Raw genomic sequence first — 14,350 nt, 5'->3', positions numbered from 1 at the left:
TAAATATCCAGGATAGACCATCACATTACCACCACTGGCTTATCTACGGCGAGGTGGTGTCGGAGAGTAGCTTCGACCCCGTGAGTCTGCCCGGCGTTTAGGAGCAGGGGAACGAGAAGCTGAAGCGTCGCGTCTGCGACGAGGAGGCGATGCAGATCGAGAAACTGACCGCGTATAGCTTCGGTTTGTTCTGCCAGGACTTTGGCCGCGACGTGGGGGTGTGACAGATCGGGAGATTGATCTGGTGTAGCTGCGGTTCCTCCTGGGACGGCTCTTATCTGCCGGTGTGACAGACCGGGTGACAGAGCGACGAGACCGGTATGGGCTGCGACTGCGGCTGCGACTGGGGCTTCGCGAGTATGAACGTGCTCGGCTGCGCTTGGCCGGTGTGCGAGAGACAGACCGGGATCGGGAACGATCTGATGGAGTAAGGGACCGACTGTATGATGCGCCACGACGGCGGCCGGCGGACCGAGAGCGGGAAGGTGTGTAGCTTCGGCCGCGGGAAGATGGGGTAATAGAGCGAGAGTAGGAACGACCACGGTCCCTGGAAGGAGAGCGGGAGTATGAATATGACCGGGAGCGGCGGGAGTGTGGAGATCCTGTGCAGGTAGAGCACATGGATCGTGATCGGGATCGGTCGGATGGGGTGCGTGAAAGGGAACGAGATGATGCCCGTATAGGCAGTGCTGGTACGGTGGGCCGCGGGATATTTTTGAGGTGTTCGCGCATGTCCTCTGTCAACACACCCATGCCGATACTGGTGAAGTAGTTGACCGAGAAACGGGTGTGACGAGGATTCTCTGTAGGGAAGAGACCCTCGAAGCTTGGTCGAAGAATCTCATCTCTGAAGCGTGCCTGTAGTCCAGGCAGACCGAGGTTCTCTGCCAGGTTTTGGAAGAGAATCTTGACGAAGATACGGCTGCTGGATGTGGTCTCCTCTTCATTGAGGTGAATCACCGACAAGACATGCCAACCAATAGCATCGTTGCTGATCAGGTGGCCAAAGAATTGTGCTATGTTGCGGAGGCGGTTTGTTTCATAACGATGGATGGTATCATAGTATTTGGCAAAGGCAGCCTCAAACAAGTCTGACCACAGCCGGTTGATCTTGGCGAATCGCTCTCCAATCAGACCATAGAATTTGGAGTATGTCCGCTCCTGAGAGCAACATTCGATGATCATAGATGGCAGCTCAGGCTCCAACCCGGCCGGCAGGTTGATCTTCATCAGCTTGTGACAGCATTCTTCGAAATCAATACTGGACATGATCGTAAGATAGATCGTTCGTCGAAGATTAACCAGGTTAGTGTTACTCTGGTCCTTGATGTCCATCTGTTGTTCTTCGGCATCTGATTCTTCCTCCTCGCTTTCATCTGACCTATCCTCGTCATCTTCGTCACTGTCTTCGCCCAAGATCTCGGCCTTCAATTTCTTGTAAGCCTCCTCGTGCTCCTCCCACTCAGTATCGAACTTGAAGATGTTGAGAGTGTCTTGCGTTTCCAGCTCGTCGTCTAGGCTGGCACGGTGGGTAATCTGGTCTTCCTCCTCCACGAGATCCAACTCCTCCTTGATGGCCGGGTTGTCCTTGTACCGGTCCTTGCGCACTTGGAAGAGCACCTCAATCATGTATTGCACACGCTTATCGATGTCGGCCTCATGTAAAATGTTACGGAATTGGTCAAATACGGCGAGTGCGATCGGGGCGTTCATTTCCTCCAAATGTTGACCAACCTCTCGGGTCAGTCCCACAGCAATCTCCACACTGTCGTCTGTTGGCTTATGCAGTAGTAGCAACAAAACCTGAGCTGCCAACATCTCGTGGGCGACTTGCTGGTTGCAGAGGTGGGCGATGAATGTCGTGGATGAAATGCACACTGCCTTGTCATTTCGCTTGAAAGCCTTGCGGAATTGAACGATCAACCGTGAAAGCAGTAAATCTCCAACCTGGGGCAACTTCGTGTTCACAATCGATGCCATTGCCGCGTAAATTGGGGTAAAGGGCAAACTGGCCGCCTGCGCCTTCATGATAGATCGACAGAACAAGCCACGGCCTCGAACCAAATTCTCACCGAAAAGCTCCGGCACAATAAACTTGATGTTTGAAACGTTGACCTTGTTGATCAGACCGTTGATCGATTTCTTCAATGCCTCCCATGCCATGCGCTGGTATTCCTTGCTCGTCTTATCCGTGATTTGCGCCTGTAGCGCGCGGAGTCGGGCTGGGGGGATATAAGTACCACCCGATCGCATGTTGAGTAACTTTTCATATTCAGCCTTTGCCGAGGCCTGCTTTTCCTCCTCGCTCAAGGGCTTTCGTGCTGCTTCGCGCTTTTCATGTTCGCGAACGCGCTCAGCGAGCTGGCGCTCTCTGTCGATGGCACGACCCGCGTCGAGCCCGGGCACGTCGGGGCCATCCCTGGTCGAATCACCGGGTGGCGATCGTCGACGATTCGGAGAGGGAGAACGAGACGGAGGGGAGCGCTTCCGAGAAGCTGCGGCTGGCGAGTAAGACACGCCTGGGGGAGGCGTGGGCACGCGAACCGCAGACTGGAGAAGATCTGATTCCGACATTCTCAGGCGTCAGAGGAGCCTCCGGGGTGTGGAAAAGGATCGGGATACACCGGAGAGACGGTGGTTGCGAATCTCGACTGAGGTTGCAAAAGATTCAAGGACAGGAGAAAGCTCTAGCGCGCGGGCACGTGACCAGAGGCCAGACAGCGGGAGGGAGCTCCTGAGATCCTCGTTGTTTTGTCAAGCTTAGGTTTCATCGACGTTCATTCCTTTCCTTTCCCTGATCTTTCTGATCATCATTTCTTAACAGAATGGTAAACCTGCCTTCCTCATTCAATGGTCGATTCCCGCTAACCGCGTCTAGCTGGGCCAACTCGTTGGATCCGCCATGCTCTTGGTCGCAACCGCGATCTTTCTCTACTACACCGCGTGGACCCTGTTAATGGTATGTGATTTTACCTCCACTACATCTATGTCTATTAACATCTGCAGCCCTTTGTCGATCCCGGCCACCCTCTCCACGATATCTTCCCACCCCGTGTTTGGGCCATCCGGATCCCCGTTATCCTCACTCTCTTGGGCTCCGCTGTGGTGGGCACCTTTATTGGAATTGTGATGATCAACAGTAACAAGAAGAAGGCGGCCAAGGCCAAGGCCGCTAAGAAGAAGACCTAAGTGCAGCATGGACGTCACATCGGGGAGGATTGCTGTACCATTATTCCGGAAGGATCTCAAAACATCTCAGTTACCTAATCGCCTTTGAGCGCTTTGTCCATGTTTTTCAGATAATCAGATGGTCGACAAAGCCTAATGTCTCAGCAAATGACAAGTTGCCTTTTGATCGTCATTCCGTGATGCCCCGTGACCTTGAATCCGCGATGACGCTCAGCCACAAAACAGGGAAGAGGGATGAGACGGGTTGACTCGGCCAGTTCCTCTGTTGTCGGTTCCTTGGGTTCACTTGGGTTTTGAGCTCATTAAGGCAAAGAAAGAGGCAAAGGAGTCCAAAGGATGGCAGTCCAGCCCTGGTGGAGGCGTAAGATGACTAATCTCCTTATCGTGATTTGCACTGTTTGCCTTCCCCTCATCAGCCCTGACAACCACAAGGGCCTTTGTAGTAACAGGATTGGAGGGATAATAACTATGTAGGAGAATTAAGAGGGAACTCAGGGCTAGACTCCGATCATGCTCCATTAGGGAATGACAGCATCAGCCCTCTCTGATTCTGACTCAGGCACCCCTTATTCCCCCGGGGCCCCCGTACCTGTAACTGGTGACCTCCCCCCTCCTCTTATCGCGAACCCATAACATCATCTTCCATCTTGACTCATCTTTCTCTTTACACACTTGTGCACATCTGCGCACTCTCATACACATACTTAGTTTTGAAATCAACTTGTGCACAGCTTGAGATCAAGCTGTACGCCTATCTTATCGAAGCTTCCCCGCGTCTCTAGAGTGATCTCCGCTCTAGATACGCCGTTACCGCGTTACTTCGTTTACTTGTCTATCACAGACAGTTAAAACACAGGTATGCATTCTGTTATGGCAGCAGACCTTCATTGTGACTGATTCCCACAGTCACTCCTTTAGTGCCCCCAAGGTCCCGGTCCGGTCTCCGTCCGGTACGGTACTCAGGAGTCACATCAAGCAGGGCGTGTACGCGACTCTGCATCCCGTTCTCAGGCCTCGGTAAAGGTCCTGAGAGCGGTCTTCCTCGTTGTTCTCTTATCGCCTCCCTCCGAGGCATCATCATTTGAATGCCCCCGGCAGCGCCTGACGATATTATCCGCCAGCACAGCCGGTCCCTTGAAGACGATAGTTCCTTCACACCGGATCAGAACCGAGTCACTTCAGAGCATGAGCTTAGTGGAAAGAAGAAGAAGAAGGCAAAAAAGGCCAAGGCCAAGGCAGCGACAGAGACACCACCGGATGAAATGTACGTATCAGGTAATTGTTTTGTTCCTGAGCATGCGCCGTTAACGCCAGAATCCATGCATAGCATCCAACCATCTGCTCCGCCTGCGGAGCCATCCTCCTGCCCAGACCCACCTCTGGAGCATCATGTAAAACCATCCGTCATGTTGCCGGCTCTTGACGCTCTCGATTCGCTTGATGAACCTGCAGATAACGATCTCACCTCGCGAACGGATACCTGGGCTCAATCAGTACCGTATGGAAAGAGCCCTCCCACCGATCTGATGGATGGAGATATTCCAAATGCATCGCCCCTCAACTTTCCCACCATCCAGGAGAGGGGTGGTTTCAGTGATCCTTCCTCGGCATCCCCCCCAACTCGAAACCAACCATCCAGTTATGGCAATGGGTACCGGAGCAGTATGCAATCGCGACAGCAGTCTGTGGATAGAAGGAAGAGCAATTCTTATGGGAGTCCGATGAGCAACCACGCACCTCTGCCTCACCTCCCCCAACCGCACTTCTTCAGAGCCCCAGAGATTGATATCCATCCGGCCCAGAACAGATCCCTCACCGACGGGAATTACTCATTCTGCAGCTTTGATACGCTCCCTACTCTGTCCCCCAAAGCCTCGCGGACCGGGATGAACGTCTTGCTGGTCGGGACAGATGGTGCTGTGGAGATCGTCGCTGTCGAAGATCGTCGGACTCGGCTCGTAGGGCAAATCTCTGGACTCAACGGCCGTGTAATCGAAGCCAAGATTCTGTCTGGTCATTCATCAAACGATCCCTTTGCATCATCTCGACCCCACGTGGCTGTCATCGTTCATGGGCCGTTGCCACCAAATGAGGAAGAAGGTCGTATCTCTTCCGCAACTTCGGATGCAAACGATATCCCTCCTTCTACAGCCCGTGGCCACTCAGGCGACAGGCGCTCGCATGAAACCCCTCAGTTTTACCAAACAAGGGTCGAAGTCTTTTCTTTTCGAACCGGCGAACACGTCTCGACTCTCTTTGCAAGCAAGCCCGTGCCGTGTTTGGACAGCCTTCCTGGCATGCCTTCCTTTGCACCGCCGCCTGTTGGTAGCTTGAAGCTTTTCACGGCTGGGGCTTATATCATCTTGGCATCTGGTATCAGTGGCGAAGTCTATATCTATAGACATGCCTTGACTTCTGAGCCAGGCGAAAGTGCCTATCAGTGTTTGGGCAAGACATGGACCGGTATCCAGGTCAAGGAAGCTCGTCGTTATTCCACATCTTCAAGCTCCACCACTGATCCGGAGGGTACTCGCAATGATCCTCCTCATGGCGCCTCTGTCTTCGAGAGACCCATCTTAGCTGTGCAGGGAAGGTGGTTGGCATTTGTCCCCCCGTCTTCGGCTTATCGAGGCTCCATTCACGGAACTGTGCCGCAGAGTTTGATACCAGGAAAGGTTCCTGGGCTTGAAACTCGCAGCCCTCCTACCATCCCATCGGTGTCTTGCGCGACAGACGTAGGGGAGGGGGAGAGTTTCTTCGATAAAGTAGCAAGAGGTGTGGCCCAAGAACTTGTTAGAGGCGCCCGCTGGATGGGTGACCAAGGCATGCAGGCGTGGAACAACTACTGGAATACTCAGCAACCAGGAGGCACCTCTCCACGTCGATCAGCTCAGGGGCTTGATAGTCCAGCACAGGGATATGGACTATTTCCACCAACTCATGGTCACGATACACAAGCATCCTCGGCCATCGAACCCGACACCGTATCCATAATCGACTTGAAACGATTCGAGGATGGCTCGGATATACGAAATGTGTTCACTCACCCCGTGTCAACTTTCCAGGTTCCCAACGGTTGCAGCTTCTTATCTCTTTCGCCAAATGGTCTTATGTTATTCACGGCGAGTAAGAAGGGTGATGTGCAATATGTCTGGGATCTGATGCAACTCAAACATTGCCGCTCCATGGCTTTCATGGCTGATGACCAGGTTGGACAGAATCCCAACGTGCGACAGATTGCAAGATATGCCCGCCTGACCACGTCGAGCATCGTTGATGTGATTTGGACTGCACCGGTGGGTGATCGACTGGCAGTCATTACACGCAAAGGCACTATTCACGTCTTCGATCTACCCCGAAGTGCATTTCAATGGCCACCCTTCCGGCGTGCACGACCTTCTGTCAGCAAATCGCCGGCCGTTGACCCCATGGCGGAAGAGGTAGGCCAAACAGCAGGTGGCAACCCCTTGTCAGCAGCCATGAAGTTGGTGGGCGGTAAAACGCAGCCTTTCTTCTCTGCCGTTCGGGGTCGTGTTCCCTCTGGAGGTGCCGCATTCCCTAACATGAGCGGATTTGCGTTGCCCTCTGCTGCGAGCGTCAAGAGTGGAAAGGTTGTCGCTGCCGGTCTCAGCAAGTCCATGGGTGCTGCAACGGGTACTGTCAATACCCTTCGACATGTAGGAGAAAACCGCCTGCATCTTCCCGGACTCGCTCGAGACCCTGCACCATGTCGAGTGACGTGGATCTGCACCAAGGGTCTTATCTTTCTGGGAGTGGTGGATGGCGGATATTTCAAGCTGTATCGCTTGAAGCGTGCTATGTCTGGTCAGAAGAACCGACAGCCGCACTCCGTTGTTGGTGGCCGTGAATCCCAGGTCAAGTTGCCTGACAATCTTCAAAGCCCTTGTGGTCCGGCTCCTGTTGCTACATTTGACCCGGAACTTACAGTGCATGCTTCTCTTGTTCTTCCTTCGGTTAGCTCCCAAACCGGTGCGGGAAGACCACTTTGCCAGCCCCTCTCGCAGGCAGAGATCGAGACCAACACTCCATACCAGCCTTTCCACACAGATCAACGAGTTGGCTTGAGCGTCTTCTCTTCAAGCAACGACGCAAGCGAGCCTAGTGGACAATGGGTGTTCGGAAATGACATCACCGTGACCAAAGTACACCTGAGATCTTTCAACAGTTCCAGTGACGATCATGGAAATGACGAAGATGAGAATGCCGCTATTCACGGACACTCGCTTGGAGCTGGTGGAGATATGGAAAACCTCATCACTCTTGGAAACAGCACAGGCAATATCGAAGAAGTTGTCATCACCACCCGCCGGAAGAAGAAATACTCTGCCCCATTGAAAACCGATGACGGTTTCTTCGAAGACGACTGCGAGGTTCTTGACTTCGCCCGAGACCGCGTCTGACTCGGCCATTTTACACTTTAGCATCGATTTAGAAATTGTGCTCACGCAGCGTCGCTGATCGCAATCGGAGTTTGGTGTTTTCTTTTTTTTTTCTTTTTTTACCCCTTTTGCTTTTTGCTCGTACATACTAAACACTTGCATAAACCCATACTGTCTTTTTCGACGACTTAGGTGGTTTTCGGCCCTTTGATTTATATGCTATCTCGGATTGACGTTCTCTGCTTGATATTCACAAACCCAAATACCCCGATCCAGCACCCAGTTCAGTTCCAGCTCTCGGCGTTTCAGTTTTGATAGAAGGGAGGCTTTTTGATTTAGGTTCGTTTTGCTTCAGGCAATGGGATGGGCTATTCACCCTTCAACAGCCCTGGCTAGAATGGAATACAGTCACTGTGTATCAAGAAACAAAAAGCTGCAAAGCACCAAAAAAAAAAATACAATCCTTCATTTCAATATATATTTCACTTTCGCACTTCACCTAGAAAGTCTCTCAGTAAAAGAAGTAAAAACACATCTAGGTCAAAATATATATTCCACTCTACAAGCATGCTCTCTAGATCGACTTCAGATATCCATCTCCTCCTCCCACCACCCCCTAAAAACTCTCAACCTCTCCGTCCTAATTCTCGCCATCTCCCTCCCGGACCCAGTCTTCATCATCCCCTCCAATTTCTCCAACTTATCCCCAAAATGCTCAATCGAATTCCCCATCTCCCACTTCCCCTCCTCACAATACTTCTTCCCAACAGCACCCAGGAAAGTGAAACACCGCCCAATACCAACTGCCCCAATGGCATCAAGCCGATCTGCATCTTGCACAATCGCCAACTCGCCGTACCCCTCTTCAATAAGTCTCTTGATCACAGATGGATCTTTGCACTCGGTTGTGTAGGAGACGTGCGAGACGATTGTTTGTACTCGTGCTGCGAGATCTGCACTCGCGCCTTGTGCGAGTAGTGCATGTTGCACCATCGTCGTTGGGTCTACGACTTCTGTGCCGGATGCGGTTTCAAGTTTGGAGATGTATTTTCTGTCGCCGATATCGTGTAGTAGTGCGCCTAGTTTGACTTCTGCGGCGTTGAATTGTTTAGTTGGGTTTTGACGTTGCTCTGAGGCCAGGATCTTCTCAGCTAGGGCTACTACCCGGTGGACGTGGGCTGGATTGTGGGATGGGTCGTGCCCTGACATGCATTCTGTGACGAAGGCTGACATTGCACTGTATAGTGTCTGGAATTCTTGGCTTGTTATGTCCATTTTGGGGATGATTGGATTGAAGATCTGAGAGGTGGTTGATATTGAGGTTAAGTGGTGAGTCGCGTATCAACATCGCGTCGAAACTGCCCATTACCCCCGCAGTAAACAATTTTTGGCGGTGAACTATAGTACAACGTCCTGCATCAAATCACCTGTATGATACGAACCCAGTGCATATTACAATTCTCTTCTAGACTCACTCTTCCTACCCGACCAAATGTTGACTGGATCCTGCCTGTGGGGGCTAACTTACACAGCAAACGATCTACATGTATCAGTACATCGTATGATGTAGAAATATTTGCCGAAGAATGTTCCCAACGCAACCACACCATTACCCAAATCCAAAGAAGATCGACAATCTCAAAGCAATTTTCATTCACAAGGCTCCAGAACCACATTCAAACCATTACAGGCGGAAGAAAGTACAAAATGACAGGTCCACAGCTACCCCGGACGATCCAGATCCGAGGCAGTGATCTGCGCCCATACAGTATTACAAAACATTAAACCCAGGACCTACGGGTATGCGCTCACAGAGCAAAAGCAGCAGCGACCAGACCGAACAGGCCAGCGGCTGAGGCACCAACCTTGACGGCGGCGTTGGTCTCGGTTGAGAAGCCTGAGGAGCTAGTGGCTGTGCCATCCGAGGAGTCATTGGTGGAGCCGGAGCTGGAGTTGTCGTCATTGTCATTATCTGAGGCTGATGGGTTTGTTAGTAGGGAACTTGGTTGATTTGGATATGGCTGAGGGGACATACTCTTGGAAGTGTCGGTGGTGGAAGCGTCAGAGCTGGTCTCGGTAGCAGTAGCGTCGGTGGCAGTGCTGGTCGAGGTAGACTGGGTGGCCGTGGGACCGTGGCCACCCCAGAAGTGGGAGCTGTAGCAGGACTGCTCGCAGTCGGCGTACTTCTGGGCGTCGGCGGGCGACCCGGTGCCCTGGGGGCAGGCGGCGACACAGCTGTTGGTGTCGTTGGCCTGGTTGTCGCTGGGGCAGGGAACGTTCCAGCACTTGGCGATGCAGCAGGTGTCTGTGGGTTCACCTACAATAGATCGTTAGTAAGGTTGGGAGGTTGGTTCTTTACGTATATAACTTACACTGCTTAGCACACTCGACCGATGGGTTGCTAGTTGTGGTAGAGGCATCCGCGGTGGTAGTCTCAGCGGCAGCGAAGGCCAGCAGGGCAGAGAGGGCGAGGACGCTGAACTTCATTGCGGATGAAAATAAACGATTGACAAAAAAAGATCAGAGGTAGTACGAAACGACAGTAGCGAGTGACGGATATAGAGAGAGGTAGTTGCGGGAGGACAACTGATTAAATATAGCAAACGGACCCTGGCATGGAATTTGCCCCAGGTAATCAAACCCCAGAGACGAAAAAAGACATAGCGCAGGTTTCCATTTGACATGTCTCAGATTTGATTCGAGGCTTGGGGTCATTCGACCTCATTTACAGAAAACCAAGACTCTCTAGCCGATGCACGGTAGTCACCTTGCTTCCCCAGAGGCAATTGAGGTCGATCCCCCCTTTAGAGCAAGATATTGTCCTTGTTAACCCTAGTATGGCTGGATCTGTCAGATGCAGAGGGGCCTTAGCGGCCGAGCAAGGGACGGCACTAGCTAATTTCACCCTCCACTATGTTACTGTCGATCATCTAGGATATCGTTACAGTCAAATTAATCACTTGTTTGAGATCTCATCGAGTAGATGTTTCATTTTGAGATTATGTTCGATGTATGGCGGTATTCACGTATAAAAGTGTTTTCCTAGACTTTGGGATAGACTTTTGTAGACCGCATAAGCCCGATATGTCGCGGTACTGTACAGGATGCCCACGATTCAGGGGCAACTTGCAGCAGGTCATGCAGCTTGGCGAAGTACTTCCGACGTTGTGCAGGAGTGTACAGTATACTAGTACTGCACCTCTCATGTCCGTAGATATTGCAGGGCTCCTGTGCAAACCACACAAACAGATCACATGATTTCGTGTCGCGTCGCGTCTCACGGTGAAGAGGGGACATAGTCTCGACATAGGCTCAATATTCGCAATGTCTGCGACAGACTCCGAGTCAGACTATTTCGACGATGATGACTTTATAGTCCCCGATGAGCCTGCATCTCGCCCCGCCAAACGTCGCCGCGTTGAAACTTCGAAGCGGGGAGAACGCGATCACCACCATGATTCCTCGATCGACTCGATTTCTGATATGGAGGACTTGCCTCCACAACGGGGAGGCTCTGCGGACTTTGAGGAATACCAAGAGCGCCCTAAAAATAAGAGTTATGTGTTGAAACAGAATAATTTCCAAGAGAATATGTTCGTCACGCAACTCACGCAACCGTCTTCGAGCCCGGAACGCATACGAGGTCCACGATGGCAGAAGCCTGTTGCCAAACCTCCTCCACCGAAATTCGACTCTGCTGGACAGAGAAGTGGGCGGGGAACTCCACAGGGTATGCAGCAGGCGCAGGATTATAACCAAGATGACGAGTTGAGGGCGGCTATTGCTGCTTCGTTGGACTCATTTGAGGAGGAGAAAGAGATCAGAGGAGCATTTAGCCCACCGAGATTAGCGCGGAATACTGCCCCCAGGACCCTCGCGCTCCCACAACAGGCAAGCACGCATGGCTCAGCGGACGTCTCATTTGAGCTGGACGACATACCCGACGACGCATTTGATACATCGCCGTCATTGTCACCTGTAGCACGACCGACTCGACCCCCACAAATGACTCCAGCCAGAGCACCAGTTCGACAAGCACATATGCGCCAGACAACATTATTCGGCATGACTGCAGCCCAGGACCCAGCACCGCGTGAGCAAGACGGGGCCCCGCCGGACAAAGCCGAACCTCCAACCCAACACAAACTGGTCAAAGATGCCTTGGATACTTGGGTTTACCCCACAAACCTGGGTAGCACCCGAGATTACCAGTTCAATATCACCCAGCGAGGCCTCTTCCACAACCTGCTTGTGGCCTTGCCAACCGGTCTGGGAAAGACATTTATTGCTGCTACAATCATGCTCAATTGGTTTCGCTGGACGAAAGACTCGCAGATCATTTTTGTTGCCCCGACAAAGCCTCTGGTCTCTCAGCAGGTAACGGCATGTTTGGACATTGCCGGAATCCCTCGATCCCAGACGACCATGCTCACTGGAGGTGCCTCACCTGGTATTCGTGCAGAGGAATGGAAGGCAAAGCGGGTGTTTTTCATGACTCCTCAGACTTTGATCAACGACTTGAAGACTGGGATTGCTGATCCCAAGCGGATCGTTTTACTGGTCGTTGATGAAGCCCATCGTGCGACTGGTGCATATGCCTATGTGGAGGTAGTAAAGTTCCTGCGGCGCTATAACAACAGTTTCCGTGTTCTCGCATTGACAGCCACTCCGGGTTCCACAGTGGAATCAGTACAGGCGGTCATCGATGGATTGGACATATCACGAGTCGAGATTCGGACCGAGTACTCGATTGATATTCGCGACTACGTTCACGCCCGCAACATCGAAATTGAAACATTCGAGAACTCGGATGAGATGGTCTTCTGCATGGACCTTATGTCAGAGGCATTGCGACCCTTGCTCGATCAGCTTCACACTCTCAACGCCTACTGGGGAAGAGATCCCATGGGCCTAACCGCATACGGTCTGACAAAAGCCAGACAACAATGGATGCTGTCCGATGCGGGTAGAAATGCTAACTTTGGACTCAAAGGCAAAGTCAATGCCATCTTCTCTGTCCTTGCCAGCTTGGCCCATGCCATCGACCTGCTCAAGTATCATGGCATCGTGCCATTCTACCGCCATGTTCTTCACTTCAAGTCAAGCACGGAAGGACAGAAAGGCGGAGGTGGCAAATGGCAAAAGCAAGTCGTTCAAGACGAGCATTTCAAGAAATTGATGAGCCATATTGAACCGTGGTCCAAGAATTCGGAGTTCATTGGTCATCCTAAGTTGGAATATCTTAAATCGGTGATCTTGAATCACTTCATGGACAGAGGCGAAGGAAAGGAGACTACCGAAGGAAGCGTTGAGAGTGCGACCCGTGTCATGATCTTTGTGCACTTCCGTGACAGTGCAGAAGAGGTGACGAGAGTGCTCAAACGATACGAACCCATGATTCGGCCTCATGTTTTCGTGGGTCAATCGAGTGCCAAAGGCTCCGAGGGCATGGACCAGAAGACACAGCTCCAGATCATCAAAGAGTTCAAAAAAGGCACCTACAACACGATTGTGGCTACATCTATTGGTGAGGAGGGTCTGGACATTGGGGAGGTCGACCTTATCGTGTGCTACGACTCATCAGCGTCGCCGATTCGTATGCTGCAGCGGATGGGTCGAACTGGTCGCAAACGTGCTGGTAACATCACACTGCTGTTGATGAAGGGCAAGGAGGAGGACTCTTACATCAAGGCCAAGGATAACTACGAGAAGATGCAACAAATGATTGCCAGCGGCTCCCGATTCACCTTCCATGACGATCGTTCTGCTCGAATCTTGCCCGCAGGAATCCGTCCAGTCCCTGATAAACGACAAATCGAGATTCCCCCGGAGAACTCTCAACAAGACCTGCCAGAGCCCAAACGCAAAGGAAGAGCACCGAAGCGACCCCCGAAAGTCTTCCATATGCCGGATGATGTGGAGACAGGATTTACTCGAGCTTCAACCCTCACTGGCGGCAAGTCTAAGACCGAGAAGGGGAAAGCCGCCACCCCAAAAAAGCGGCCACGGACCCCTACACCTGAGCCTGTGGGTGTTCCCTCCTTGGAGGATGTTACTCTAAGTGCCAGCGAACAGAAGCAGCTTGAAAACCATTATCAGAATATCGGAGCCACCTCTCCTCAGTTCATTCGATTTCCTCGCAACGATGCTTTCCCTCGTCTTCAACTTGTTCCTAGGCCCACAAAGCTTGTCAAACATGGAGCTCTGACAAAGCGTATGATATCAGCTTTGCAGAAAATGGACGAAGCAGGACCAGACTGTGATCGTCGATTCAAAGAGATTCTGGCTCGGCAACCTCTGTCTTCTGACGAGACCAGCCATCCCCAGACGATACCGACCAAGAAGGCTGGAAATGGTAAAAAAGACTTCAAGACTCCATCAAAGCCTGCATCTCGAAAGACGTCGAAGAAATCCGCGAAACCTGCTGACAGTGGTATTCTATCTTTGTTGTCTCCCAATCAACCAGATCGCGAACAGCGAAAGCTGGATCCCCTTGATTTTCTCGATGATGACTTTGATGACGACGATCTTCCGGATCCAAGCTCTTTCTTTAGCAGTGGCGCGAAGCTTAGTAGTTCCCGACAGCAGAGCAGGTCGATTGTTGACAGTGATGAATTATGACCATAGCGACAGGCGTTGGATGATTGTGTTTGCATATGGATTCATTCCAGACCCTTCATTGGCTGTACATAATAACAAATTCAACTTGGTGAATACAATTACCTATTCATTTGTGTACTTAGTGTTACTGTTCTCGATGT

The 14,350-nt window shown here is 51.7% G+C and overlaps 6 protein-coding genes across 6 annotated transcripts; 3 read left to right on the top strand and 3 right to left on the bottom strand.

Moving 5' to 3' along the window:
- Positions 1-39: 39 nt before the first annotated feature.
- On the bottom strand, positions 40-2,574 carry N7446_005491 (pre-mRNA-splicing factor CWC22; the record flags this gene model as incomplete). Its single annotated transcript, XM_058514239.1, has 1 exon — positions 40-2,574. The coding sequence occupies one exon, from the start codon at positions 2,572-2,574 to the stop codon at positions 40-42; it is 2,535 nt and encodes an 844-aa protein (XP_058371417.1).
- Positions 2,575-2,748: 174 nt separating this feature from the next.
- Positions 2,749-3,766, top strand: N7446_005490 (dolichol phosphate-mannose biosynthesis regulatory protein). The gene is made up of 3 exons (XM_058514238.1): positions 2,749-2,828; positions 2,879-2,959; positions 3,007-3,766. The coding sequence occupies exons 1-3, from the start codon at positions 2,826-2,828 to the stop codon at positions 3,187-3,189; spliced, it is 267 nt and encodes an 88-aa protein (XP_058371416.1). The 5' UTR covers positions 2,749-2,825; the 3' UTR covers positions 3,190-3,766.
- A 43-nt stretch (positions 3,767-3,809) lies between these two features.
- On the top strand, positions 3,810-7,610 carry N7446_005489 (uncharacterized protein; the record flags this gene model as incomplete). The annotated part of the gene is made up of 3 exons (XM_058514237.1): positions 3,810-4,045; positions 4,096-4,453; positions 4,517-7,610. Exons 2-3 carry the CDS (start codon positions 4,275-4,277, stop codon positions 7,608-7,610), a joined length of 3,273 nt encoding a protein of 1,090 aa, XP_058371415.1. The 5' UTR covers positions 3,810-4,045; positions 4,096-4,274.
- Positions 7,611-8,174: 564 nt separating this feature from the next.
- Positions 8,175-8,864, bottom strand: N7446_005488 (HD domain-containing protein; the record flags this gene model as incomplete). Its single annotated transcript, XM_058514236.1, has 1 exon — positions 8,175-8,864. One exon carries the CDS (start codon positions 8,862-8,864, stop codon positions 8,175-8,177), a length of 690 nt encoding a protein of 229 aa, XP_058371414.1.
- A 302-nt stretch (positions 8,865-9,166) lies between these two features.
- Positions 9,167-10,242, bottom strand: N7446_005487 (uncharacterized protein). The gene is made up of 3 exons (XM_058514235.1): positions 9,962-10,242; positions 9,625-9,906; positions 9,167-9,567 (listed from the first exon to the last, which is right to left on the bottom strand). Exons 1-3 carry the CDS (start codon positions 10,074-10,076, stop codon positions 9,398-9,400), a joined length of 567 nt encoding a protein of 188 aa, XP_058371413.1. The 5' UTR covers positions 10,077-10,242; the 3' UTR covers positions 9,167-9,397.
- Positions 10,243-10,913: 671 nt separating this feature from the next.
- mph1 (3'-5' DNA helicase) lies at positions 10,914-14,210 on the top strand (the record flags this gene model as incomplete). The annotated part of the gene is made up of 1 exon (XM_058514234.1): positions 10,914-14,210. One exon carries the CDS (start codon positions 10,914-10,916, stop codon positions 14,208-14,210), a length of 3,297 nt encoding a protein of 1,098 aa, XP_058371412.1.
- Positions 14,211-14,350: the final 140 nt, after the last annotated feature.

Source organism: Penicillium canescens (assembly GCF_028828765.1).
Source record: "Penicillium canescens strain IBT 15451 chromosome Unknown utg000004l_segment0_segment0, whole genome shotgun sequence".
In the NCBI taxonomy this organism is placed as follows: domain Eukaryota; kingdom Fungi; phylum Ascomycota; class Eurotiomycetes; order Eurotiales; family Aspergillaceae; genus Penicillium; species Penicillium canescens.
Note: the sequence above shows the minus strand (reverse complement) of the source record. Positions and strands in the feature narration are given on the sequence as shown.

What these genes read in the sequence shown, in the direction of transcription:
- N7446_005490 (XM_058514238.1), top strand. An exon ending in CCGCGTGGACCCTGTTAATG is followed by an intron (nt 2,960 to 3,006) that starts GTATGTGATTTT and finishes TAACATCTGCAG; the next exon opens with CCCTTTGTCGATCCCGGCCA.
- N7446_005487 (XM_058514235.1), bottom strand. Translation starts at nt 10,076, where the DNA reads ATGAAGTTCAGCGTCCTCGCCCTCTCTGCCCTGCTGGCCTTCGCTGCC. An exon ending in GGTCGAGTGTGCTAAGCAGT is followed by an intron (nt 9,907 to 9,961) that starts GTAAGTTATATA and finishes GATCTATTGTAG; the next exon opens with GTGAACCCACAGACACCTGC. An exon ending in CACCACCGACACTTCCAAGA is followed by an intron (nt 9,568 to 9,624) that starts GTATGTCCCCTC and finishes CAAACCCATCAG; the next exon opens with CCTCAGATAATGACAATGAC.